This window comes from Dipteris shenzhenensis, chromosome 31 (genome assembly GCF_047967505.1).
Source record: "Dipteris shenzhenensis isolate YYH24624 ecotype China chromosome 31, Dip_SZ_1.0, whole genome shotgun sequence".
NCBI lineage: Eukaryota > Viridiplantae > Streptophyta > Polypodiopsida > Gleicheniales > Dipteridaceae > Dipteris > Dipteris shenzhenensis.
In genome coordinates this window covers 1399828-1427530 of record NC_141626.1, presented here as the reverse complement: position 1 = coordinate 1427530, position 27703 = coordinate 1399828, and the positions used below count along the sequence as shown (strand labels likewise).

Here is a 27703-nt window from a genome sequence, read left to right as displayed (position 1 = left end):
TTCTATATATTGGTGTATTGTCTTCCCTCGCCAATCTTCGCAGTAAGGCATTGGCTAGCCTGTGCAAACCCCATATACATCGATGGAAATGCTCGATTTCGATGCTGACAGGCCGCGAGACGACGAGATCATGGCCCAGCACAATGCCATTCGGGCTGAAGAAGCTGAAAAGATGCCGTTCGTAGGCGATAAAGTGAGGCTGCGTGTCTTTTGCCTGTTTGAAACAGAAGACGCTGGCTGAATCTGGTTCTGTCGCGTTGATGTCATTCCTTTAAAGGGAAAATTGTCATCGTATATGCGTACATCACCTCGGTTGCCTGCAATCTTTAAATTGGTCATGCGCAGGAGATGTATACTTTTGTTGTCGTGCTGACCGCTACAATGCCACGCGTTTATTTGCTATCGAGAGAAATGGATCGTAGCAAGAACTGAACTGCACGTTAAAATTGTGAAGCTGTAACACGAATTCTCTGCGGCCAGAGAGAGAGAGAGAGAGAGAGAGAGAGAGAGAGAGAGATGGGTACTGAATGCTCTACTAATTTCGGGGATCGATGGTATGACTAGAAACATACATTGCTCAAATTTCTGCTCCTCTAAAGCTTAATTGGGAGCTAAATCGTGGAAGTCAAGAACTCATTGAAAACTTTGGAGTAAGGAAAAGAGTGAGTGTTTCACTTCATAATCTTCGATGAGTGGAGAAGCTACTTATCCTTGATTTCATCAAGTTTGTACCATAGATTGTTTTGGGTTTTCAAAGGACATTAATGAACATTTCATTTCATTTCATTCTCTCTCCCTCTTTCTCTACATATATATATCCTCTGGGGACGCTCCTACGCTAATCGGAAGCTAAACAAATCTAGAAATAGAGGGAGCTCGATTATAGATCAAATTCTATTTGACATTAGTCGGCAATAGAATGGAGTAGCTTCATCCTCTACCAATGCACTCGTGCATAGCTTACCCTACGTGTCATCTGCCCTTTAACAATCACGGGGCTAAATGCCTTTTGGTATTGTCTTCTATATCCATTCTCCATTTCTCCAACCATTTGGACCCCTCCTTGTTCCATCCTTTCTCCCTCATTACTTCGAGTGTCTTTTGCGGTAGCGGATTTAAGTTTGTTCTTTTTCACTTTGATAAGGTAGTGGATTAATTGGCAAGGTGCTTGTCCTTTTAGAGAGAGCAATCCTCCTTATACGAGCAATGGAATTTGTGCTTTGGCTCCAGTTCCTCAGCTAAAAATCTATTTTGCATGGATTTAGTGGAGTCTGTGACCAACATTGAACAGAGAGAGAGAGAGAGAGAGAGAGGGGGGGGGTGTTTTTTCACCAAAAAAGTGTGTGTGTGTGTGCGAGAGAGAGAGAGAGAGAGAGAGAGAGAGAGAGAGAGGGAGAGAGAGAGAGCACCCCTGAAGCTAATTGGAAGCTACATAGTGGACGTCCTCAACCAATGTAGAAAATAATCAACAAATCTAGAAATACAGAAAATTGGTATATAATATGATATATCACTTTCTATTTGACACATAGCTCATAGTACAATGGAGTAACTTTAGAAGTGCAGTATGGCATTTTCCAGTCTCCCTAGATTCCCGAAGACATTAATGGGGCATTTCATTCCAACAAAACCCCCCCCGCCCCCCCCCCTCCCACACACACACATGATTATCATGGTCACCTCCCCACATGTGAGCCCCCAAATGAGGAGGACATCAGGGAGGCGTACCAGCAGCAAATGGGAAATGCCACGTGGGCAGACAAATGGGCTGCCACAGGGGCAGCATGTAGGCTGCCATGTGGGCAGCGTAAGCAGCAAGAGCAGGGTGGTCACAAGCCCTGAAGCATGGGCAGAAGGGCCACTCATGGGGCAAGTACTATGACCAGGACCAGCAGCAAAGCTGCTCTAAGGCAGCCTTGATTGGACCTGCAAACAGGATTGCGACCAGCAGCAGCTGTCCGTGCAGAGGACAAAGACTGGTTGGGGCAGAGTACAGGTCAGACCAGAGCAGAAGACAGACGCAAGATTTGGGGTTGTCTTCAGATCTGGGTCTGCCAATCTGACAGACTGGTTGGACTGTTTCTTGGTGCCTCTAGCCTTATAAAAGGGGCCCTAGCCCTACAAATCCCCCATTCCTGGCTGTCTACCAGGGCAGCAGAGAGGCAAAGGATCATCTAGAGATTGGGCACAACAGTCTGCAGATCACTTATGGGTGAAGAGCAGTACCTTGCACTTAAGAGGTTCTCAGATTGGCTTGCAGTTCCAGCAGCAAGCAGATCTGATATTGGTGGAGCACTCAGTCTCATCTGGAAGAGCAGCAGCAAGGAGTCTCCATAAGCACCCCACTTCGTAGCCCATTGAAGCTCTAGGAGAGCACACATGCTGACGAAGATTGAAGGTGCCAGCAGGAGGTAGATGATTACGGGTCCATATCTAGGCAACACCCTGGCTGCCAGATGGTAGCATATTGATCACATTCTTTTGTATCAGGTTCTGTCCATTTGTTTGGAGTAATCTATAGATGCATGATCTACTGTTCTACTCTACTGTTGCATTGGTTGAAGATCAAAGTTGCAGCTGGAGGACATCAGAAGCTGAGCAAATTCCTTCATGGGCCACAGGACTATGAGTGTGCATACGAGCTTGCTCATAACGTTAAGCTCATAGAAAAGGGTCAAGGACCCAAACAGGTCAACAGTAAGAAGCCCCCAAACGGAAAAGTGAATGATATGTGAAGTGAAGGCAGGAGATCCCATGAGATAGCAACTACGCTGGAGCCCCCCCCGCCCCCTTTTCCCCCCCTAAAAAGAAGAAGAAAGAAAGTGGAAAACAAGTGAACCCCCCTGAGGAGGGCCAACAATGTAGGCCATTATATATGATAAGATCATGTATCCTGCCCATATCTAATAGTGCATGCCAATAGGATGTGACTGGCGCTTGTCTGTTTGCAGGAGACATCCCAGCCTCATCTATATCAACATCTGGTAGTAAGATAGAATCATCATGAAAATCCAGAAGCGATACTTGGTGTGTACCTGTCCATGCGATGAAGTCCTCAACCAGGAGAACTTCCCCACGGCTTGAGAAATCCACGACGTCCAGGTAGAGGGCTGCATATGGTGAGGTCTTAGCCTCCTCACGTAGGTCCCTGGCAAAATGCGAGGGTAGACTGATGAGATCCTGACGTGGAGGTGGTTGGATTCGAACCCACAAGAACCTGTTGTGTGTTTCGTCTCTCGATGGAGATTGTCCCAATAAGGAATGAGTGGTGCACTCCTCCCGATCCTCGGACTCCTCCTATCTCTCGGGTCTCATTTTGATATGTTGTATCCCATGTGTACCTGATGACTATAGGCAAATGGCGCTATGGACTCTGGTGTGTCTCTATGTAAAAAGCTATGTCTCTACCTGTGTAAGTTTTTAACCATAAAATACTGTTGCAGTTCCAAACACTGAAAGTCAGGATCTCGGCGCTTTGAATCTCTGACCCCCCCCGCCCCCCCGGGGGGCCACTAGATGCCCGTCGGGGACCTATCAAGAGCTGCCCCTCTCTAACCACTGCTCACTTCCCCTCCTTGCGGGCGACATCCCGCTGCTGTAGGAGGGTACGCCTCTCCTCCACTTGAAGGGGTGTAGGATCCTCGTCTAAGTAGATATGTGGGTGGGTACGTAAGGCTGAGCATCTGCACAGAACCGTGAGGCGGGCCTGGGTGTCTCTGAAGCGAATGATGAGAGGCTGCTCTCGTTAGAAGAGAGAGAGAGAGAGAGAGAGGGGGGGGGGGCAGGGAGATTTATTAATGTCCTTAGCCGATTGAAATGGCCTTGAGACAGTATAGTGTAATGCATGAAAAATCAGAGGAAGAGCTGGAGTAGACTATCGACAATAATGCTTCTACTACTGGTAGTAATGGAGTCGCCACAAGTACTTAGATTCCTGGTGGGCTCATTGTCGCCCACTGTGGATTGACAAGAGGTGAATGTCTTGTTTTCCCACTTAGTAAAGAAAGAAAGAAAATGCATGAATGCCAAATCGAATTCTGCTGATGTGCATTCTCGTTTTCCCACTCAGTAAAGAAAGAAAGAAAATGCATGAATGCCAAATCGAATTCTGCTGATGTGTTGTGCAATGTATCTTATAAAAGCTAAGATATCTTGCCTCATGAGCTGATTTTGTAAAGATAGATGTCTTGCTCTGAAGAGCTTCTGGATGCATCTGCCTCTGTATGTTGAGGCTCACCTTTTTAAGAGACTCAGGGGAAAAGATAAGGACTTTAAGACAAACCTGCAAATTAAGGTCTGGATATCAGAGGAGCGATTGCTTTGGCCTACGAGCCTCTATCGATGGAAAGCTCATGAACGTCAAGCCATCGTCCATATCCTAGATGCATAGCCGCAATCAAACAACCTATGAGGATAGAGGAGATATATGTATGTTGGTAGGTGAGGCCATACGTGCTGCTTATGTAAGAATTTGCTAAACGGTCAAACCCCGTGATCATCATCGACCTCCCCCCTTCCTCATCCTTCTTGTAAAAGGAGGGAATGACTGTAATAATTGTCTGTGTGATATCCAACTGTGAGATACTGCAGGCTCTTGATAGGTGATCTTTTGGGTCTCCTCATCTCCAAAATGAATAGGTCCAAAAAACTTTGATTTGAAAATGTGAGAAAGCAAGAGAGGTCAGTAAAACCTTTTCGAAACATTTGACCTCATAGTAGGGGCTGCACATGATGACTTAATGTTTCTGACATCTTGGGAGTTCGACATCAAGCATATTCACGTCCTCGAAAGTACATCAAAAGAAGAAACTCATACAAGCCTCTGTGGGCTGAAGCAAAGGGCGCGCTAGGGCCCTTGCTCTGTGTGTGTGTGTGTGTGTGAGAGAGAGAGAGAGAGAGAGAGAGAGATTCTAACATTTATATCAATAAGTGCAGGAACCATTGGCTACACTTGCTACGGAGTATGAAGCAGGAAATCCAATCTTCAAAACAAAAATTGAGGTTGGTAAATACAATAAATTCAATCTTCAAATAAAAAATTGAGGTTAGTAAATGTGAGTAGTGGAGACCCCAATATAACTTTGAAGTCAGTTGATCCTATGAGGAAATCTTATTAGTTATCCACTGTTAGAAATTGGGAGAGACATATGGAGCAATAAGGCGCACACGCGGCGATGGAAACTGTTTTTTTCGAGCATTCATGTTCTCATATCTGGTATAACCATAGCCCTAATTATTTTCTCCCCTTAATTATGGGAATAAGTAGCATATTGAAGTAGAGCTTACTTTGTGAGTGGTCTTGTTTTGGGATTTTAGGAACACATTTTGGAGACAAATGATAAAGCAGAGGCTGCAGAAGCAATGAAGAATGTTGAGAAGTGCAAACAGACCTTACTTAACCTTGGGCACGCTGAGTTTACATTTGAAGACTTCTTTTCGGTAGTCTTTCTCCCCATACTTTCTTCAAAATTGCTACTAGCATATTTTCCATCGGATCCTGGTCATGGAGTTTTGGGCTGATAACTGTTCTCTTCTGTTTGAGTGGGAATTGTGGATATGTTCACTTGTCTTATGAAGCCAAATTGACCACATGTTTTTGCTTCAGAGTTTCATGGACTTGTTGGAGAGAGTTATTCCAGGCCAGCAGGGCTCGCTCAGGTGCTTTTCCTTGAAGGCTTATTAAATGCTTGCATGCATCCATGTATATGGAATTCACATAAAAGATTTGACAATTATCACCTAGAAAATAGAGGACGTCAAATGTGAAACTGCGCACTGTGTTGTGTTTTCAGAGGATGAGTTTGGGCATGTTCCTGGATTCATCTACATAAATATTGGTAAAGGCCCTGTAGACCTGGTGGTAGGGTCTGCAGCCTGACAGTAGTCACGTCAGTCTGTGGCAGTCTGTAGGCTATAGACTGACTCAGCCGAGAAGCAGGCCTATTCCTATACAGAGGAGCATTCCTTCCACATTCCAGGAGCATCTAGGGTAGCAAGAATTCCAGTAGCATCAACAGCAGCCCCCTCAGCAGTCATAGTAGTCATACTTTCAGCTCCAAGAGTGCCACCACCGGCACCTTCAGCCAAGTCAGCCAGCAGCAGTAGACGTAGCAGCTCCTTCAGTCCCTCAGCAGCAAACGAAGCCCTCATAGCTTCTATAGTGACCCTCCTCTCATGGGTTCATTTAATTAAAGTTATTCTCAGTCCTTCAGCCTTAGCACAGCCCTTTAGTGGGGACCAAGATATACGCCTTCTTCATTGAGGGACCGGAAGTTTGTACAAAGGGGTATTCTGGTGATTGCCAGGCCCCAAGAATAAATATAGTAGTTAGCATAGAGACGAGTGTCCATGACGTGCTGTCTTTTATGCATCTCTCATGATTGGCCAAGATCTATGGATCGGTACTAGAGAGGGTGATCAGCAGCCATACAGAGGCACATGGGCAGTATGTTCTAGGGAAGGATCCACCAACGAAGTGTTGGCTTTTCGACACTCTAGTGAGGCCAACTGCCATGTATTTGGCACCTTTTTGGGGGTGTGATCTTTCAGCAACAGAATGGAGGAGATTTGAGCGGCTATAGGTGACTATGGGCTCTAGGATGATTCAGAGTAAGCCCTCAGTCCCCCATCAAATAGTACAGGCAGAGTTTGCTGGTTAGTCAGTTTGGGTATTCATATGGATGGACTCCCCCCCTTCCACTATAGCCTGAACGTCTCGTCCCACCAGGTCTCACTAAATGAGATCAACCGTATCATACGGTCGGATCTACTTTAGCTCTATACGTCATGGACTTGCGGTGGGAACCATGATTTTCCCACCAAGATCCAGTTCTATTGTGACCTCTTTTTGAGAGTATCAGAGGATGGAGTGATTATGAGTCTCCAGTACGCGGAGGATGAACAAGTGTCACATGCACTGAGGATTGTCATCGGATAGATTCGGGTCTCACCCCATCAGTTGAGGATTGATGCAGGGAGAGCCGTATGCATACCTAGAGAGTAGTGGGTTTGTAGGTTATGCACACTAGAGGGGGTGGAGACAGAGGAGTATTTCCTATGCACTTGCCATGTCTATTATGAGATTCATGGACGATACCATTTCCTTTTTCAAGAGGGGCATGGTTTTGGGCCACTCTCTTGGCTGATCCACTTTATGACCAGGTTTGCATTGGTCTCTATTTGATTGAGATGCGGCGATGTAGAGAGACCCTACGTAGGCAGATCAGACAGCAAGAGGTGACAACAACACAAGAGATAGAGACAGGTCGAGCATAGCGTCATGTCATAGATTTCTAGGCATTTGAGCTAGCCCTAGGACATAGTGAGGTCCATTCTATCTTAGACCTACTCAAAGGGAACCGTTAAAGTCGATGTGTGACTCTTGGTATGGCTCACCGGATATAGAGATCACGGAGACCACTTTCCCCATCTTAGCATGTTTCCCATCTTAGCAAGAGATGACTAGACAAAGGGAGATACACGATATCTTCGCATCCCACTACCATTAGTACAAGGGTCATAGATGATACTCGATCTCATCCCCTGTCATCTGGGTTTTTGTCGTGTTTGGAGTACTAGCTTTGAGATTCTTAGTTTAGCACTCAGCAAGCGCCCTAGCGAGCCCTTTGCCTCAACCCATAGTGGCTTGTATGAGTTACTTTGGATTGTACTTTGTCTCATAGGTCTTCTGAAGACGTTGATACATCTTTCTTTCTTTCTTTCTCTACTATGGATAGTATTCCACACTTTCGCAATCGCTAGTTAGGATGGGCTCAATTAGTGAGAGTATTCTAGGCACCTTCTATAAACCATTGCCTTGAGATTATGAGGACTAGGATGGTGGATAAGCAGCAGAAGTAGGACATCCCATGTGCCTTCGATTACTTTCCTTCCTCCTTTAGTCTCGATAGGAGATCCACATGATCTAAGTAGCAGAGCCAGTGCATGGAAACATTGTAGCATGTGATGATAAGTTCTGGAGAACAGTTTGACTTCAGCATGGAGGAAGCAATGGCTTCAACTTAGGAGGAATCCCCGCCCCACAGGCACCTCAACCAATAGCACTTCTGCCATTAGGAGGCATGGGTATCCCCTTTAGCCATGGTTGCTATGATGCATGCCATAATGTAGATGCAGGCTGAGCAATCGGAGAATCTCCTTACTAGCATATTACAAGTCAGGAGGAGAACAATACTCATGATCGAGCAGCCTAGGAGGCCAGAGAAGAACATGTCAAAGTTAGCTAGAGAACTGTATGTCCCAGGAAGCTAAGGAAGCTACTGATGAGGCTACTCAAGAGCGTCTCCTAGCGGCACAAGAAGCGAAGGAGGAGAGATTGGGAGGCTCGAGAAGCAAAGGAGGAATGGAATTGAGAATTGATGTTGTCATGGCTACCAGGCCTAAGTAGTAGAGCTTGATAGACGAGTTTGACCTCTACGTAGGCCTTCTAGACTCGTACCATAGACGAACAGACCGACTAGCTCTCTTGTCTTGGCTGAACCAATTTGAGAGTTATTTTTCCATTATGAGGGCAATGAGAAGTGCATCTTAGCTTCCATGCACTTGACAGGCGAGCGGTGCAGAAGAGGCGCATAGAGCACTACAATGCAGTAATTAGAGCATAGTTGGCCCATGTCGGAAAGTAGGTGGTTGTAAATGTGTGTATAATGGTTTGGTATTTTTTTCAAACGTTTTAAAAATTTTATTAAAAAAATAATGCATTTTGCTTATGCATATATTGCACAAATATTATGTAGATCTTATGTGAACATGAGAACATGCATGGATTGCATAAAAAACACATGCTCAAGGGGCCACCCTACATCGAAAATTACATTAAGGCCCAAATTTGCAGATTCGCCCTCTTTTGTGGGGACTTGAATAAAAGTTTCATGTTTGGCAACTTTTGTCCGAAAGTTTAGTAAAATGTCCAGAGTTGTTCCAAATGTGTTGGATTACAACTATATACTAGAAATAGTGCACTATGATTGGGAGGAGTTTATCAAGGACACCAGAGCCCAATTTTTGCCTATGGATTCTCACGAGGGCGTGAATTTTTGATTGTGAAATTTACTAGTGAATAACCTTAGCCCGCTCGTAGGCAAGGCTTTGGAATCCTAGTGGGGATTAATTGTGTTGGCCTTGGAGATTTAAGTGCCAAGGGTCCCTTGGTATGAATTGTTTGGGCTTTGGAGGTGTCCAAAGAGGGGGCAAGGGCAAATTAAATCGTGGATTGCCATGTGGAAGTTTCTTATTCCAAAGGCCTTATGTGCATGTGAACATAGTTTTTTCCATACGTTACCATACGCATACGTCATACGAGTACGGAAGTATGATTGGAGTATGGTTCAGCCCTTGGGGCTGAAACATACGTGACCCTAGTTTTATCCAAAAAATTTCAGAAAAATATAGATTGATCATTGATCATTATACACATTAAATTGACATAGAGGTATTAAACTGAAACTTGAAACTTGTATAATTGTATTAATTTTAAAGTCGTCACTCATGAGTCGTGAATCGTGATTCTTCATTCATGAAAGACTCCAGCCTCCAGAGACCGTAGTCATCTGGATTCTAGATTTTGATACATCATAGATGGAATCATAGATCATAGATCAATAATCAATACTACACCAAAAGGTCCAAAACATCATGATCAAACTTCAAAGGAAGTAGGTACACTGTATTAGTAACTACACCAAAACATGAAAGGCAAAACATCATAAAGAAAAGGCTGCCAGTGTGCCACAGCCTCAAGCTGCATCTTCATTCTCATCCTCTTGCTCATCCTCATCCTCATCATCATCTGCATCAATGCCTGCACCCTCCTCATCCTCCTCCTCCTCATCACTATCATCCTCATCTGCCTTGCCATGGAACTCCAAAAGACTAGAGCTGCTTGAAGCTGCAGCAACATCCATCGTTCCTGTAAGTGTAACAATAGGGGCTGCAATGTCTTCTCCCTCTGTATCTGCTTGCCTTGCTAGCAGCCTATCATCATCCTTCTCCTTGTTGATCATTTCTAGGGTCACTTCTATCTTCTCAAATCCCCTTTCCTTGATTTTGAAAATGAGACGCAAATTAGTATGGATGTATACTAATTTCTCGGTATTCTTTGGAAGCAGCCTATTCCTTCTTTTAGTATGGATAAGAGAGAATGTGCTCCAATTCCTCTCACAAGGAGAAGCACATGTGCCTTGCGAGAGCACTCGAAGAGCTAACCGCTGTAAATTTGGTGTGTGAGCCCCAAATGTCTCCCACCATTTCACCCCTTGGTGCATTCTCTTTTCATCCTTTGCAATCGCACGAGCAAATGTGTCTGACATGGATTTGTAAATATCCAACTCATCACATAAGGTGCCTTGGCTGTCAACATCATACTTGGTGTACCGCTCTATGGCATCCATCCACCCATCGTGCACCTCCTTGTCACTATCTGGATTTTTCTCTCTCCAAATAGGATGGAGAACAAACGCTGCCGCATGCAATGGAGAATGCATCATATTCCACCTGTCAACACATAAGGCTCTAACATCAGCCAGCTTTGAGGATTCAATCCCATCAATAGTTGCCATCTTCTCGACCATCCGATCAGTGAGTTCATATACAAGTCCCATGGTAGCCCCTTCCCTATGAGCCAGGCGAAGGATCTTCAAAATAGGTGCACAAAGCTTCACAATGAGTCTTGCATCTTGCCAAAATGAAGCACCCAATATAATAGAAGACACCTGTTGTGCTTTCACAGTGCGTGACACCTTCTTCTTGCAATACTCATCACTGACAACCATGCGATACAATCCATTGTATACCCTCTCATCCAACAAGTTTGCTAACATGATAAACATGTAAGCAAACCGTGTTTGTGCTGGCTTCACCAATTCCTTCTTGCTGAATTTTCTATACATTGCTAACATGGTGTGTTTCCGGGTAACAAATGTCACAATCATGTTGTCACAATCTTTCTATCTTAAATGGTGCGTTGCCCTATCAGCTAGATTTAGATTTAGATGCTCGTTGGGGAGAGACTAAAATGAAAATGTTTAGACTTCACAAGCAGTTGTGGCTTGAATGAAGAGATTTTGGACTACCTTTTGATTAGCCTTCTCCTTTAGTGCTAGCCTTCATCATGGCTGAGTCTGCCCTTCACCTCCGGAGTGCCGACAGAAACTCAGTACGAAGACTTTGTATAAATGGATGCTCAAGTATGTGTGGGTGTGTGGATTTGTATGTGTGAGAGCATATTTTTATACTATGGTCTACACCCACTGTTGGGCGCTGATGACGTCAGTGGGGATGTCATAGTAGCTAGTCCCTGCTATGCATGATGGAGTTTATGGTTTTCAACCTTGTGAGTGACTATCATGAGATTGAAACTGCACTATGTTGTGTTTTTAGAGGATGAGTTTGGGAATGTTCCTGGATTCATCTAGGTATATATTAGCATGTACCAACACTGGCTTCACCCATGGAAGCTTTCCAATGTCCTCAAACAAGAGGTCAAGGCAATGGCATGTGCATCTAGTATAGAAAATGTGAGGCCACTCTTCCTCCACCAATTCTCCTGCCCGCACACAGTTAGATGCATTGTCCATACACACCTGCACCACATTTTCAGCCCCAACATCAAGAATGGCATCTTTCAGTATCCCAAAGATGTACTCCCCTGACTTATACTGCCCACTTGTGTCCACGGACTTCAAGAAGGCTGAACCAAATATGCATGAGACCATAATATTGATTATAGGCCGGCGTCGAGTGTCAGACCAACCATCACAAGTTATGGTGCAGCCATGTTTTTTCCACTTATCCCGAAACTGTAGCATCTCTTGATCTATGCATACTGCTTCATTAGTTAGCTCCGTTGTGCGCAAAACATTGTAGGATGGAGGCTTGAAGGTAGGCCCAACTTGGCCAATGGCACGAACCATCTCCAAAAAATAAGGGCTCCTCACCTTCCAATGAGGAATATCCTCTGCAAAGAAAAAACGATGGAGAGCAATGTATGCATCCTTCCGTGCTTGTGACTCCCATGCCTTTTCCAAGGTTCCCTTTGACATCTTCAACTTCTTTTGCTTTGGCTCATATGCACTACCAGATGCATTTCCACTTGCAGTACCACTCACTGAGGCATCTCCCAAATCAGCCACATCTTCAACAAGCTGTTTTGCAGTAGTTTTTAGGGCCACCTTTGTTTGCAATCTTCGACAAGTATCTTTCACATTTTCAGGAGGAGCGGTACACTTGTCAACCCCCAAGCCTGTGAGCCCAAGAAAATGTGCCCTTATACAGGTCGGTCCTCCATCCCATGAATGAGGGCAATATTTACATTTACAAGTGAATTGGCCCTTCCCCAAAGGCTTTAAGGCCTCTACAAATTCCCGTTCTTGTCCTTTTTGTCTTCCCATTTGTAGCTCTGCAAGCTGCAAATTTGCAAAAGAGGGCAAATAAGGCATTGGGCAAAGGAACAATTTCCAAAGAGGGCTTGAAGTCCTTGCAGGCTGCCTTGTTAGATGGCATCAACTAAAGAGAGAGCACTTGCTGCAAAACAGGAAAAAAAAGCAGCCATTGCATTTACCTTGACACTTGGAGCAGGTAGAGCGTAGAGGCAAGCTGCGGGCTGCAACTGTACGGTGACCACTCACCTCCAAAGCAAGTAGAAGAGGGCAAAGGGCTGTCTAAATAGAGGGCAGCAAGGTGCTGAAGAAGAGGGCAAACTGAAGAAGAGTGAAGGGCTGAGGGGACTCGGGAGTCGCGGGACTGAAGAAGAGGGCAAAGGGCTGCCTAAATAGGCTCTTGAGAAGAGGGCAAAGGGCTGCCTAAATAGAGGGCAGCAAGGTGCTGAAGAAGAGGGCAAAGGGCTGCAGCCTGCCTAAATAGAGGGCAAACGTCTGCCTAAATAGGCTCTTGAGGCAGCAAGGTCGGTGTGCAGCCTGCAGGCAGAGAATAGTGAATAGTGAATCGTGATTGGAAATTCGTACGTACGGCCTTTCTTGGGATTCGGGAGCCTTCACAAGGATGTCGTACGGATTCGAACATAGCAGCCAAGCAATAATATAAGGTACGCATCCCGATTCCCCCCCCCCCCCCCCCAAAAGTCACGTACGGAAATCCGTACGTACGGCCGTACGGAATCCATACGGAAAAAATGACCGTACGCGTACGGATGCAACAGTGCATGCGAATGGAAAAGGTAGGGAGGTTCTGGAGTTGGCTGGATCACATCGTGTGGGCATCGAACTGGAAATGGAGATGTTGGTACTTTGGAATCACGTCGCGTGGGCATGGAGTGAAAATTTCACCGGGCTTACGGCGGTTGTGACAGGTTGCGATTCGATCTGTACAGGGCTCATGTACTGGTCGGGATTGGCGTTTTGGAGCACGGGTTGACCACCAAGTCTTGGTTGAAGGTCGCGGACCGAGCGAGGTACCCAGGTTGCTCACAAAGCCTTGCCTTTTGACCGCGAACCGTTTCATGAGGGGCTGGCAGACTTCTATGGTCGCGAGCCGATTGATAAGGTTAACTGGTCGTTGAGTGCTGTTTGACTTAGCCTACTGCTATAGGCACGTGGCTGGTCACAAATGCATTGTGGCTATGTACTTTGAAGGGTGGGTTGGTCCTCAGAGGATACCTTGACGTCGCACTTTGGAAGAGATGGCCTGGCTAGTCACAAGGCTCATGGCAGTTGTGGGAATTGTGTGACCAAGTATGACAGAAATGGATGCCTTCTGTTATGCTTGGTGAGAGCAAAGCGCAACAGGGATTATGCATGTGGCTAGTCACAAGACTCATGGATGTTGTGGGAATTGTGTGACCAAGTATGACAGAAATGGATGCCTTTGGTGAGAGCATAGCACAACATGGATTATGCATGGGTTATTGATGCCTAACGGGTTGTTGAATACCCTAGATGCAAGAGGAATTGTATTTATTGTGTAACTTGGTTTCAAGGTCTTCTAAATATTAAAGAAATACCTTAAGGGGCGCCACGGTTTGGGGCCAATCTATGTCTTTGTCTTGGTGTAGGAGCACTCTAGCTCCCAATCTGCCAGTTGTATATTTACTGAATTGTTGACGTGAGAGTTTTGTCTTATTACTGCCCTTTTGTTGGTCTTAAGGCCGGTTTCATGGTTCCGTCGTTTCATCACCATCTTCTTTAAGGAGGTGAGCTTGTGGTTGTCTCTAGCACAAGTATTGCTTGTTGTAATTGAGTTACAACAAGAAGAATTCAGCACGTATGTCACACACTGAAGAAGATTGGGATATGGAAGAGCAATTCTCTCAAGATGGGAAAGATGGACAATCCACAAAGGTGGGAGCTTCTCATGATGATCAAAATGCCGATGGACAGCAAGCTGCAAATACATTTGATGTGAATGTTTCTCAATCTGAAGGGTCTAAGGAGCTTGATGATGCATAGGAGGCCGATACATTGTCCAAGGCACTGTTGTTTAGTGCAGTGGGAACACTAGCTCAGGACCCACAATTCGCTGAGTAGAAAAACAGTCCAGTTGCTATTTTTTGAGTTTTTGAGATCCGATTTTAATGTTTTTCAAAATTTTTGAGCTGCCCGCATACAAATGACCTTGTCCTACACCATTTCAGCTGGGAAATTTTTTGTCCATACAGTTTCGTACAACGAAACAGTTGTACGGACGTTTGTATTGTCACGAGGATGTGAATTTATGGGAATTTTGATTTGCGACTCCCGTAATTTACATGTGACTGCCTTGGGCCTCTGGGGCGTGGAAATCTAGCCACGTGTGTGGGACTTGGGGAATTAAAATTCCTAGCGGGCCCTTGGAAATTGTGAATGTGCAGGCCAATTACTAGGCAATTAATTTCTAGGACCAGTGTGTGTGACAGAGGAGCAAAAGAGTGGTGCAATTAAAATGTGTTATTTTTGGCACGGGACTCTAAAATCAGCACAAGACATCTGTTTGGCATGCAGGAGGCCAAAAAGCAAGCAAAAAAGTCAAAATTTGCTCTCAAGGCTGTTTTCTAAACCACATAAGAACAAGGAGAGGCAAGTCACAGGCTGGGAAAGTGCTCCAGGGCTATTCTATCACATCGCCTTGCTGATTTTTGACGACTAGGGCAGTCTGTGGGCAGTTGATGGGTTGCCGGAAGCTAAAAAATCAAATTTCTTTTTTTTGCCTAGAGCCGACAATTTGATTTCTGGCTGATTTCTGTCAGCTGCTGCTGATTTTGGGCCTTTTCTAGGTGGGGCGACCTGTTTAGTGTTGCTTTTGGGTTGTTCCAGGGTTGAATCATCAGTTCCTTGCTGGATTCAGGTTTTTCCAGACCAGACAACTTGTTTTCTAAGGATTCCTGGAAGAGGAATGCTGGTTTTTGCCTGCTTTTGCCGTTCCTGGTTTGGGATGAACTGTTTTGGAAGGGTTTCCTTGGTTGGTTGTGCGAGAGTTTGGCTATGTCCTTGTCTTTTCTACAACTGTTTAGCCGTGCTTGGCTAGTTGGGCACTTGGTTGTGCAAGTGCAAAGGACAGAGAGATAGTTGCACGGTTGGTTGGAAGGAAGGATGCGTGGATTGGATGCATATTCGCCATATAAAGTTGAGCAGGAATTGCAGGTGTGCAAGATATTGGAAGTCTGTGGGTAGTGGTTTACCTGTGGTGCGCTTTCAGGAGACCTTGTAATCAGCGTCTTGGCTTTATATGGATATTAAAGAAATACCGCAAGGGGCGCCAGTGTTTGGGGCCAATCGGTGTCTTTGTTTCTGAGTAGGAGCGTTCTAGCTCCCTGTGATTTAATCTGTGGTGATTAATAATTTGATTATTTACTGTGTATGCTGTGGTTAAAGTGGATTCTACCACCCTTTGATTAGTGAAGGCTGGTTTCATGGTTCCATTGTCGGGATCCACCTAACTTCTTCAAGCGGTGAGCCTGTGGTTGGCTTGGTGCAAAGCAGACTAGGCAAAGGATACATCACACGGTCTAGTAAATATGTCTCTCAAAGAAAGATCTTTAACTCTCACAGAAGAGGAAGACGAAGACGAAGAGAGGATGTTGCAGAGTCCTATTGATGATCAGTGCGTGAGAGAGGGATCCCGGCATGTTACTGAGCAAAAGGTTGACAATACTGATAAGGAGGACATGGATTTATTTAAGGCACAGTTGCAGAGCTTTATGGCTTTTTCTCATTATAACTGCCAAGCAGTTATAATGTCAACCTCAAAAGTCGTAGTAAGCCACATAGCTGAGAACACTTGTTTGAAGCCTACCCAAGTAGTAGGTTCAGTGTTCTACATAAGCACAGTGGTAGACCAATGGAGAGCATTACCCTTTAGAAAACTTGCAGCCCGACGTATCTTAGATGACTCATAAAAATTTCCGCCAGTATACGGTGCATCAAATTGTTGGAGAAAGGTTAAAGCCTTGAGTTTATCCCGAGTACCACTAAATGTCTCGACGAATTTGACCGTAGGTCCAGCTTCTTTATAGTCTTTCACTTTCCCTTCGGTGCCAAATTATCATATGTAGGTGTCTGAGCAAAAGGAATAGCAGCACTCACACTATTTCCAGTACCAACACCATGAGACAAAGCTGTATTATTTAGACCAGCTCCTGAATTTTGCATATTTGGCATAACCATATTGCGTGCTACTGCATTAGGCATTCCGGTTCGCATCCTTGAGGCTGCACCGACATTTGCATACATTAAATTCTGTCCCATGGGCTGCATAATAGGCTGAAACCCCACCATCTGACTTGCAGGCATCAGCAAATTATGTTTGAGGGCTGACCATAGCTTGAAGAACTGATCCTCCACCAAAATAACCCTGTTGCAGAGGGGGTGCAATAACTCCTTGCTGTCCGGAAACCATAGACTGAAAATTATTATCTTGATTTAATCCCAGAATAACGTTAGATTGCTGCAAACCATAAGGGTTTTGCAAGGGTTGATCTTGGAAACTCACATGTGGCCTCTTGTTAACTTCGAACTCCTTACCTGCATCCTCGGGCTTCCTTTTCTTTGGCTGCGTTTTAAAATTCAGAATCTTCTGAAGACGAGGGTCCTAGTTGAATTCAAACAATTGCTGAGATCTCGAGGAGTACAATAGTAAAATTTGGGTGGCTTTGTTGCATGTAAGCTCCTATCGGCATGTCCCTTTCTTTGAGCTGGTGGAGAAGTATTGTTGTGGCTTACCAAAGGAGCTTAGAGACTACAGTATGAAAACGAAGATGTCTAACATGTCTCAATTGATTGAGAATGCTAGCACAGCCTATGTATTGATGCAGGGAAAGACTTCTGGATTCATGGAAGGTAAAAAGCACAAAGTTAAGAAGGATAGCACAGAGAAGAAGTTTGGGTCTCGTCCTTTCCAAATAGAGAAGAAGGCTAACTGTCAGAAAGCTGCGTTTGTTGTAGGACAGCAGCAAGGAATTGGGACACATATCCAGGGATTTCCCATAGCGGAAAGAGGAGAAGATTGATGCAGATAAGAGTGATCAGAAGGGATATTGGCCTATGTTGCGTCGTGATGTTGAAGAATATGTTTGTACATGCATGACCTGTCAAAAGGTTAAGTATGATCATCAGAAGACTCTAGGATTGCTACAACTTTTGCCCATTCTAGATAGACCATGGGAAAGCATAGCATATTTTATTCATGTACGAAAGAAGAAAATGTTTGTACATGCATGACCTGTCTACGTTGCGTCGTGATGTTGAAGAATATGTTCGTACATGCATGACCTGTCAAAAGGTTAAGTATGATTGTGGGAAGACTCCAGGATTGCTACATCTTTTGCCCATCCTAGATAGACCATGGGAAAGCATAGCCATGGACTTCATTTTTATTTTCCTAGGACCCCTACAGGTAATGATGGAGTATGGACGATTATTGATCGATTTAGCAAGCAAGCACATTTCATTCATGTACGAAAGAAGATTGGGACATATCATATGGTGAAGTTAAGTATCATGGCATGCCTAAGTCTATCGTGAGTGATAGAGATCCCCGCATGACCAACTTATTTTGGCGGGAACTTTTTGAGAATATTGGCACCGGTCTTCAGTTTTCTTCTGCTTTTCATCCGTAGTCAGATGGGCAATCAGAGAAGGCTAATTCCACAGCGTTGGATTTGCTTAAATGTTATGTTTCGGAGCACCTGTCACAATGGGAGAAATTTCTACCGTTGGTTGAGTATGCATATAATGATACGGTACATTCTTCTACAAGTAAAGGTCAATTACTAGGCAATTAATTCCTAGGACCAATGTGTGCAACACAATACAAAATTGTTATTTTTGGCACGGGACTCTAAAATCAGCATAGGACACCTATTTGGCATGCAGGAGGCCAAAAAGCAAGCAGAAAAGTCGAAATTTGCTCTTAGGGCTGTTTTCTAGACCACAGAAGAGCAAGGAGAGGCAAGTCACAGGTTGGGAAAGTGCTCCAGGGTTATTCTATCACAGGTTGGGAAAGTGCTCCAGGGTTATTCTATCACATCGCCTTGCTGATTTTGACTACTAGGGTAGTCTGTGGGCTGTTGATGGGCTGCCGGAAGCTCAAAAACGAAATTCCTTTTTTTTCCAAGAACCGTTTTTGCTTCTTTCCAGGTTGCAGGCAGGTTGGAGGAAGCAAGACTTTTTTATTTCTGGCTGATTCCTGTAAGCTATTGCTGATTTTGGGCCTTTTTTAGGTGGAGTGACCTGTTCTGTGTTGCTTTCGGGCTGTTCCAAGGTTGAATCATCAGTTCTTGCTGTATTCAGGGTTTTCCAAACCAAACGACTTGTTTTTTGAGGATTCCTGGTAGAGGAAGGCTGGTTTTTGCTTGCTTTTGCCATTCTCGGACTGGTTGCGGGCTGGTTATTGCGTTAGGTATTGTTTCCAAGTAGGGAAAGGCTGATTTATGCTGTTGGGCAATGGTTGGGGTAGCTACAGATTGGGATGAACCGTTTTGGAAGGGTTTCCTTGGTTGGTTGTGCCAGAGTTTGGCTGTCCTTGTCTTTTCTGCAACTGTTTAGCTGTGCTTGGCTGGTTGGCCCCTTGGTTGTGCAGGTGTAGAGGACAGAGAGAGAGTTTATGCCTTTGGGATCTGTTGCACGGTTGGTCAAAAGGAAGGATGCATCGATTGGATGCATATTCGCCATATAAAGTTGAGCAGGAATTGCAAGATATTGGAAGTCTATGGGCAGTGGTTTGCCTGTGGTGCAGCTTTCAAGATGCCTTGTAATCAGCCTCTTGGCTTTATGTGAATATTCAAGAAATACCGCAAGGGGCGCCAATGTTTGGGGCCAATCGATGTTTTTAAGTAGGAGCGTTCTAGCTCCCTGTGATTTAATCTGTGGTGATTAATAATATGATTATTTATTGTGTATGTTGTGGGTAAAGTGGATTCTACCACCCTTTAATTAGTGAAGGCTGGTTTCATGTATGGCCGGTACGGACCTGTACGGACACGTGCGCAACGCTGTCAAGAATCTGTACGACCTTTCAAAAGTTGATTTCGAGCGTTTTTGGGCTGTTTTTTTAGGTTTTCGCTCATATCTAGACTCTTTTAGTCATTCGGGTCACCATTTTGTTGGGATTTGCACCCTCTTAACTTAGATCTTCCTGGTATCAGTTGGATTTGAAGCTTTTCACCCTTTTTTATGTCACATTTGCACACATTGCAGCGACATTGAGGTGATTTTTCTCTAGAAATTGGGACTTTTGTGTCACATTTGCAGATTTTGCAGTGACATTTGCTCCTTTTGGTCACATTTTGGGGCTTTTGCAGTATTTGCCCTAGTTTCAACTCCATTTTAACTCCAACGTGGGGGATTTATGATCTGTTGCTGGCAGATTGCCGAATATTTTCAGATTTACAGGTTATTTTGTCACATAAATAGCAGTGGCATTTGGCTGCTTTGATATGAAATTGGGGGTTTTTCAGTGACATCGGCAAAAACTTGCAGCAGATTTGTTCACATTTGCAAAATTACAGCTTATTTTGGGGCTTTTACCAAATTTTCCTCTTTTTGGCATAATTGCCCTCCTTAAATTTGGGGCTTTTGCCAGCTTTGCTGATATTTGCAGCATTCTTTGCTTGACATAGCCAAATTTGGCTTCTATTTGCATTTGCCCTTTGATTTTGGCTATTTGTCATTTGACATTTGTGGCATTTGGCCACCATTTGGGACAGATGCAGCTTAGGTTTGACATTTGCTCTTTGATTTGGGCTGGTCATTTGCAGGACAGCTATTTGCAGGGGGTTCTTTTGATTGGACAGACATTTTCTTGTAGGTCATTTTGGGAACAGCTTGTGCATTTTGCTCAATGTTTGAGCAGCCATCTTGGCATTGTCACTTGTAGACATTTCCTGTCATTTTTGGTATGACATTTGCAGCCACCATTTGGGACAGATGCAGCTTAGGTTTGACATTTGCTCTTTGATTTGGGCTGGTCATTTGCAGGACAGCTATTTGCAGGGGATCCCTTTGATTGGACAGACATTTTCTTGCGGGTCATTTTGGGAACAGCTTGTGCATTTTGCTCAGTGTTTGAGCAGCCATCTTGGCATTGACACTTGTAGACATTTCCTGTCATTTTTGGTCTGACATGTGTAGCCAGCAGTCAGATACTTGGGCAGCCAGCTCTTTGCATTGTAGCCTTGAGGCTATGACATTTGAGGGCACCTTTTTTTTTTTTTTTGGGGGGGGGATTTTCTTTTGCAATGGCAAACCATGAATCTTTTTGGGATGCTTGTTGCTGAGGACAAGCTTGATGGCACCAAATATCCCATGTGGTCGTACTTAGTGCGCCACCTATTGGTGTCCGGGAACTTTTGGGGAATTGTATCTGGATCGGAGACTAGACCTATCTCTTTATCACAGGCACTTGTTGCCACCGCAGCCGCTTCTGCCACTTCTGGTTCATCTACCACTACTACCTCCGTGCCTGCCATCGACCCTCCAACACAAGAACAGATTTGTTGGGATCAGTGAGATGCACAGGCACATGCAGTGATTGCTATGAATTGCAAGAGAGTTGTAACTTGTTATACCTCACATTTGGTCGGTCTTGCAAAACAACCAAGGCTGCATGGGACACTTTGGCCAGTCTTTATCAAATACGCAATGAGGCTAGAGTTGCTTATTTGCACATGCAGCTTGACAATGTTAAGATGAATGAAGGGGGTAGCATGGATGCCTATTGACACAGGTCAAAGAATTCAGAGAGCAGCTCATCAATGTTGATGAGATTGTACCGGACTCACAGGTTGTGTCCACTATACTTGATGGGCTTCCTGACTCGTATCAGGGATTTGCTACAACACGTCGACTAGTGGCCATGGGTAACCCCAACTACTATTCTTTTGATCAGCTTGTTTCCCTCTTCCTGCAGGAGGAGGAGAGTCGTCAAAACAGGGCTGCTTCTACTCATGCAGATCAAGCCTTTGCTATTGATCATAGAGGCAGAGGAAAAGGTGGGAGAAATTACAGCAAGCCCAAACCTACATCTGGTACCTCATCCTCTTCTTCTCTTGCTGATGGGAAGAAGAAGAAACGCTGCAATCATTTCAGGAAACCAAGTCATGACATCTTTGAGTGCCGGAAGCGTATTGCTTCTGAGAGAAGAAGCAGGGACAGCCAGGACAGCAAGGTCTTCTTGTCACAAATACTCCAGCTGCTAATGTCACAAAGAGGCAACCAATCTTGCTCATGATGAGTGGGCATTTATTGTGGAGTGTCATTATAATCCTACTCTGCATGATTCAGCTTTTGCAGCTTCACATTTTGCCTCAGCCAGGTACTTTGATAGTGCTTCCGAGCACATCACTTCTTGCAAAAATCTCTTTCACACATTGAGCGGTGTTCCAAAGGGGGGCACTGTCACTTATGCAAATAATGCAGCATATCTCGTGAAACCCACACCCATCTTGATAAAGGCAGTGGTGTCGTCCTCGGATCTCATAGTAGGTTGGGCAGGCGCAGAGAAAGTGCTCCTCTGTCTCAATCTCTCCTAGTGTGCATAGGATGCAAATCCACTACTCTTTGGGTATACGTGTTGCTCTCCCTATCTCAATCCTCAACTGATGGGATGAAACCCGCATCTGCCCAATGGCGATCCTTAGTGCGTGTGAGACTCCTTTGTCCTCCAGATAATGGGGTCTAATGATGAATCCTTCCTCTGAGACTCTCAGGAAATGGTCGCGGTAGAACTGGGTCTTGGTGAGGAGCTCCTAATCTCCCCCCCAAGCTTGAGATGTGTGGAGCTGGAGGAGGTCTAACCGTATGATACGATTAATCTCATCTCGCGGGATCGACTCTGGGGGTGCAATCCGTACTGTACTGAAAGGGAGGGAACCTGTCCATCTGAATCCCGTGTCTAGCAAACCGTGTGGGTATACGTGCATAACATGTGTCCATCCCGCTCTCAGCTAGTCATCTTGATGACTCCAGAGCCCGCCTCGGTAGTATCCATTGGGGTAAATCCCAGACTATGTGAATGAATGTCACTGTCTGGAAGATGGCTTCAATTTGTAATGGTGCCATGGCGAACTCTACCTATACTATCTCATGCGGGACTGAGGCCTTGCTTCGAATCATCCTAGACCCCATAGTCATCTGTAGCCGTTCAAATCTCCCCCACCCTGCTAACGGTAGGTCACATCCCCAGAAGGGTGTTGCATACATGGCAGTTGGTTGCATGAGCGTATCGAAGAGCTAGCACTTTGTCACTGGATTGTGAAAGTGTGTCTGGAAGCGCCGTCTCTTCAACCGGGCTAGAGCACCTCACCCTTGCGTGAGTCGTGCATGGGCTGCATGTGTCATAGTGAAAAAGGGTCCTGTAAAGACTGCTTCTAAATAGGTGTAGGACTACACAATCTCCATTGGCTCGTCTCGATAAGTGAAGCTGAGGCCACGAAGCACTGCATGTGAGGTGTTGAAGGCCATAACCTGGGTCTTCCCAAGGTTGACTGTCAAGTCTTTGTCTTTGCAAAATACATCTAGGGCCTCCAAATGTCTCTGTAGTCCCTCCGCTAAGGATGAGATAAGGACTATGTCATCAGCGCACAACAATATCTGTATCATGAGATCGGCCAGTAGTGATCCTTCACCTCCTAGGTGGTCTATGAAAGAAGTGATCTAATCAGTATAAAGTCCAAAGAGGGTCGGTGAGAGGAGGCAGCCCTGCTTCACTCACATCGCACTCTTGACCCAATCAGATAGACCACCTGGGGCACGGACTCTACCTCTGACTGACTCATACAGGCTTATCACCCCATATCAGTGTCTCTGAAATTTGTAGCTTCTATAGTCTCTTGATCATGCGGGACCATGGGACAGTGTCAAAAGCCTTCCGAAAGGCTACGAACCATGTGTAGACCTTTTGGTGTCTGGACTTCGCCTCCTCAATGATAGCCCTTAGAGTGAAATGTGATCTAGGATAGAATGCTGTCTCCGGAATCCTGCCAACCCTAGTATTCGTTGCCGCCGAGCCTCTATATGACTGCTGAGCTCCCTCTCTAAGACTGATCCAAAGATCTTGGCCAAAGTATGGCCAATCATGAGGGTACGATAGCTCCCCATCTCCATACGGTCTCTTGCTTTGTGTATCGGTACAATAGTAGTAGTGCTCCAAGTAGGTGGGAAACCGTGGCGCACAACTCGGCTAAACATCTGTGCTAGGACCAGAGCTGGGACCTCCTGTCCATGGCAAAGTTCTCAGTCCGTAGGCCCTCATGATCATGCACTCTCCGATTGTGTAATCTTCGAAGTGCAGCCCGTACATTTTGTGTGGTGAACAAGTGGCAAGCGGTGGTCTTGGGCATAGAGGACATATCCGGTGGTGCGCATCATAGAGGGAGCAAGCATACATGTGCCACACATCTAGATCAGTGATGGGAATAGGTGGCTTCCCTTCTGATAGAAACCCCCATCCAGTGGTCAGGTCTCCTCCTCGAAAAGATGTGACAATCTCATCCATCCTATGTGTGAGGAAGGCCCGCTGGCGTCTTGCGATGTGTCAATCGTTGAAAGATCCTTTGTGCCTTGGGTGGTGTCATATGACACAAAGCCCTCTTCTGTATCAGGTGGGCTCTTGCCTCTTTGCACTCGTCGTTGAACCAAGGGTTTTGGTGCATCTTCCCATCTCAGACCCGCATGGGTCGGGTCGTGAGAAATGATTAGGTAGCAGCGTCTTGTACCACAGAGACAAGGGTATCGGAGGTGCTGGCGAGGTCTACATCATCTCCAAGTAGAGCCGGGAGCTCCCTGGCTTAGTGACTCACGTACATTGGGTCAAGGGTGTGGTCAAAGTGGGATCTGAATGCGTGAAGGTGCGGGGGAGGGGGGGGGGCTCTCCCTATGGCTGGCATAGTGGTGGGGATGTGGAAGGCCAAGTATGAGTAGTTAGCTCCGAGTTGGGGGGGAAGGGTATGACAAAGTCGTGTATTCGTGAGACAAAGTCTAGTGGGCCTAGTAGATAGTCCACTGTAGACCCACTACCATGTGGGAAGCAAGTGAGTCCTCTAGATGATGGCCATCTCTGAAGACCATTATAAATGATTAGGTCGTGGACTGCCCCTAGCTCAAGCCGATGTTGTCCATATCATCTCACCTGTGGGGCATTTGCAGAGTGCCTCAATATCCCGAGCTCAGCTGCATCTAGCTTCAGGACTATATATGGATCTTTGTCATCGGTGAAGTAAAGCAGGCCTACCTACCTATTTCCTGTCCGTGCATTGAAATCCCCCAGTAGCAGGGTGTCTCCCTGTCTGGAGAACTCCGTGATGTCATCTTGGATCGTCTCATATGAACTGTGTTCGTCTGTAGTAACCTCTTTTGCATAGGATGACGTGTCTGGAGGGAAGTAGCTCACCCCACAATGAAGATAGGTCAAGCATTTGGAAGCTGAACTCGTATCCACGTGTGTCGTGCATGCTCCTCTCTCCAAACCACATATATGAGTGGTCTCAAGTGTGACTTGAAAAGGACAGCCACTCCCTCGGAGCCTAGTATTCCGCTCTCTCCTCAACTCCCTCTTGTGAGCTGACCCCATGTGTATCTTGTTACTGTGGGCAGCCCTCTCTCTGGGCTCTCATGTGTCTCAGTGTAGAAGATCATATCTCTATTGCTATATGTCTCCGAGAGACCTCCTGGGTCAGACCATAGTGTGCCATTACAATTCCATACTGCTATTTTCAGTCTGGTGTGTGCACACATCCCATGAGCTTACACCGTCATAATTCTTCCTCTTCCTTCTCTTCCATGATTTTATTAGCGTCTACGAAAGATCAAAGAGTCCATGAGATTGAAAAGAAACTCTGAAAGGAAATCAGATACAATGACACCTAACGATGGGGGATGGACACCCTTATCCCAAAGCTGATGCCTGTGACAAGAAATAAAAGTAGTACATCACGCTACCGTTGAGAGAGAAACCACAATGCAGGAAGCAAACGCCAAGGAGAATCGCCCGGTAGTCTATCAATTGGTCACCTGGCCTTCAGTGGCTGGACCTATGTATGCTGTTTATGGGGCCAACACAATTGGACAACTGGACCATCCCTCCTCTTGTGTAGTCTCCGTGATGTGATTCTGTGGCCCTTATGTGAGTGTCCACTTAGGGTCGAACTTGGCGAGTCGTGTCCTCTGGGCATGTAGGAATCGTATGTAGAACTTGCATGTAGAACATGCAAGTTGGATTTCTAAGAGGGGCTATTTCTAGCCTTATGCAAGTACAAGCGGAGCTTTGCCGCTACTCTACACACATATTCTGTTCTACCTAAGTCCATGTTGGCACAGAGACAACAAAGATACTCTGAACATGGGCTTGGTAAGGAACCACTGAACTATTTGTGAGCAAATGCAATTGAATGGTGTTTCTCTAAATATTGTCTCATTTTTCTACTCTCTCCTGCGTCTGATCCCCTGTTGTTCTTGGTTTGGGTCACCGAGAAAAAAAACCATGATTGTGCTCTGTCTATCGGTCCCTCATGTGCTCTCCTCTGTGCTCCTAGCAAAGGCAATATTAGATATACTCGAAAGTGTTAATGGCACCACTTGGCATGCCTTAGGTTTTGTGTGTCTTGTGTCCCATTGGTTTTGGGATTTATCTTATGCGGAGCTCATTGAACTTAAGAGTGTGTTTGGTGACTTAAAGATATAAACCCACAGAAGCAGAAAGCTTTTATGGCATATTGATGGTCTGATTTTCGATTTCTCAAATTATTTTAAGCTTGAGTTTTGAGATAGATTGTCGTAAATAGCAACTGGTGGGCACATCTACAGCAACTTGAGCTCGGTTTTCCTTTTTCCATTGAAGGGTTTTGAAGCAGGTTCAAGATACTTATAATTTCCCATTGACATTATATATTTTATCTTTTGTCCAAATGACTATGATGGACTCATTTATCGAAGCTTTTCTACCTAGGTTGTCTTTGCCATTTCATGTGGCTGATACGATTTTTTGTTTTCTTGTGCAGCATAGATGAACTTGTGAACAATTGCCGAGATGCGTTAACATCTAATTATGGTAAGAGACTCGTAATATCAGCTTGCTTTAATGAATTTCAGATTCTTCTGGATTTGGTTAAGCAGAACCTTGACTATACCCAGTCGATTTTCACCATAAGAATTCTTACACAGTTTACTCTTGATAGTGGTGTAGTTGTAATGTTTTTCAGATTTGTGACCTCGGGAGAGATTCGTAGACGAGCAGAGTTTTTTGAACCCTTCATTATGGGAATGAGCAGCATGACTGTTGAGCAGGTAATTATTAAATTGATTTAGTAGTTCTGTCCTTCCTAGTGACAGGTCTGTGTCATTTGCGTTCTTGTGTGGCTTATAGATATGTTGGCTTGTACAGTTCTGCAAGGCATTAGTGGAGCCCATGGGTGAAGAAAGTGACCATGTACACATTATTGCTTTATCAGATGCCCTAGGAGTTCCAATTCGGATTGTCTACCTTGACAGTAGTGTGGGAGAAGGGGGTAAAAATGTGGAAGTAAATTTCCATGATTTTATGCCCTCTGGCAGTCCCTCTGAACAGGACAAGCTGAAACCATTAGTACATCTGCTCTATCGGCCAGGTCATTATGATATTCTTTATGCCAAGTAATGACCAACGCATCTTACACTTCTTGGTGTGCACATAGAATTTTTCAGCTCATCTGCTGTATGCAAACTAGGCCTGGAGACTGAAGAAATTTGGGCCTAGTTCATCAATCTGGTGTGAGGCTAACTACTAAATGGGCATCGCACTTAATGTAAAAGGCAGGACTCGTGCTTATTTATGTGGACTTTAACAACACACAAGGAAGCCTTTCTGTAAATACATCAGCATTGCCAGTGAAAGGATAAATATCTCAAAATGCCCTTTTTGTTTGGAAACAGATTGCGTGTGCAGTGGATCTCTGTTTCAAAGTGATTTGTTAACGGTTAAGCCAAATTGACGTTTTAAATCCTGGGCCTGTATAAAGGAATTCTATACTTGTTCCTTTGACACCAAAATCAATAATCGGTTGCAAGAAGGTATGAGCTTACTGCTTGTAATCACAAACGTAAGGTTTTTTCTAAAACTGGTGTTAGGAGAAAGGAAGGGATTTGAATGTGCAACTTTACTCTACAAATCCAAGGGTAAAAAGTTCAAGTATTGCATGCTGACAAAGCATGTCAAATACAGATTCAACTTGGCAATAATAATCTGGTAAGGTTTTAGGCTCATGCTTGTTTGTGGTGAAATTTGT

General features: G+C 45.0%; 2 protein-coding genes across 2 annotated transcripts; one reads left to right on the top strand and one right to left on the bottom strand.

The window, feature by feature from the left end:
• LOC147880889 (ubiquitin thioesterase otubain-like protein) lies at nucleotides 1-27454 on the top strand. The gene is made up of 8 exons (XM_087402295.1): nucleotides 1-193; nucleotides 4936-5001; nucleotides 5132-5215; nucleotides 5317-5439; nucleotides 5606-5658; nucleotides 26441-26490; nucleotides 26626-26726; nucleotides 26824-27454. Exons 1-8 carry the CDS (start codon nucleotides 83-85, stop codon nucleotides 27073-27075), a joined length of 840 nt encoding a protein of 279 aa, XP_087258421.1. The 5' UTR covers nucleotides 1-82; the 3' UTR covers nucleotides 27076-27454.
• On the bottom strand, nucleotides 9756-12422 carry LOC147880890 (uncharacterized). The gene is made up of 2 exons (XM_087402164.1): nucleotides 11451-12422; nucleotides 9756-10964 (listed from the first exon to the last, which is right to left on the bottom strand). The coding sequence occupies exons 1-2, from the start codon at nucleotides 12405-12407 to the stop codon at nucleotides 9756-9758; spliced, it is 2166 nt and encodes a 721-aa protein (XP_087258290.1). The 5' UTR covers nucleotides 12408-12422.
• Nucleotides 27455-27703: the final 249 nt, after the last annotated feature.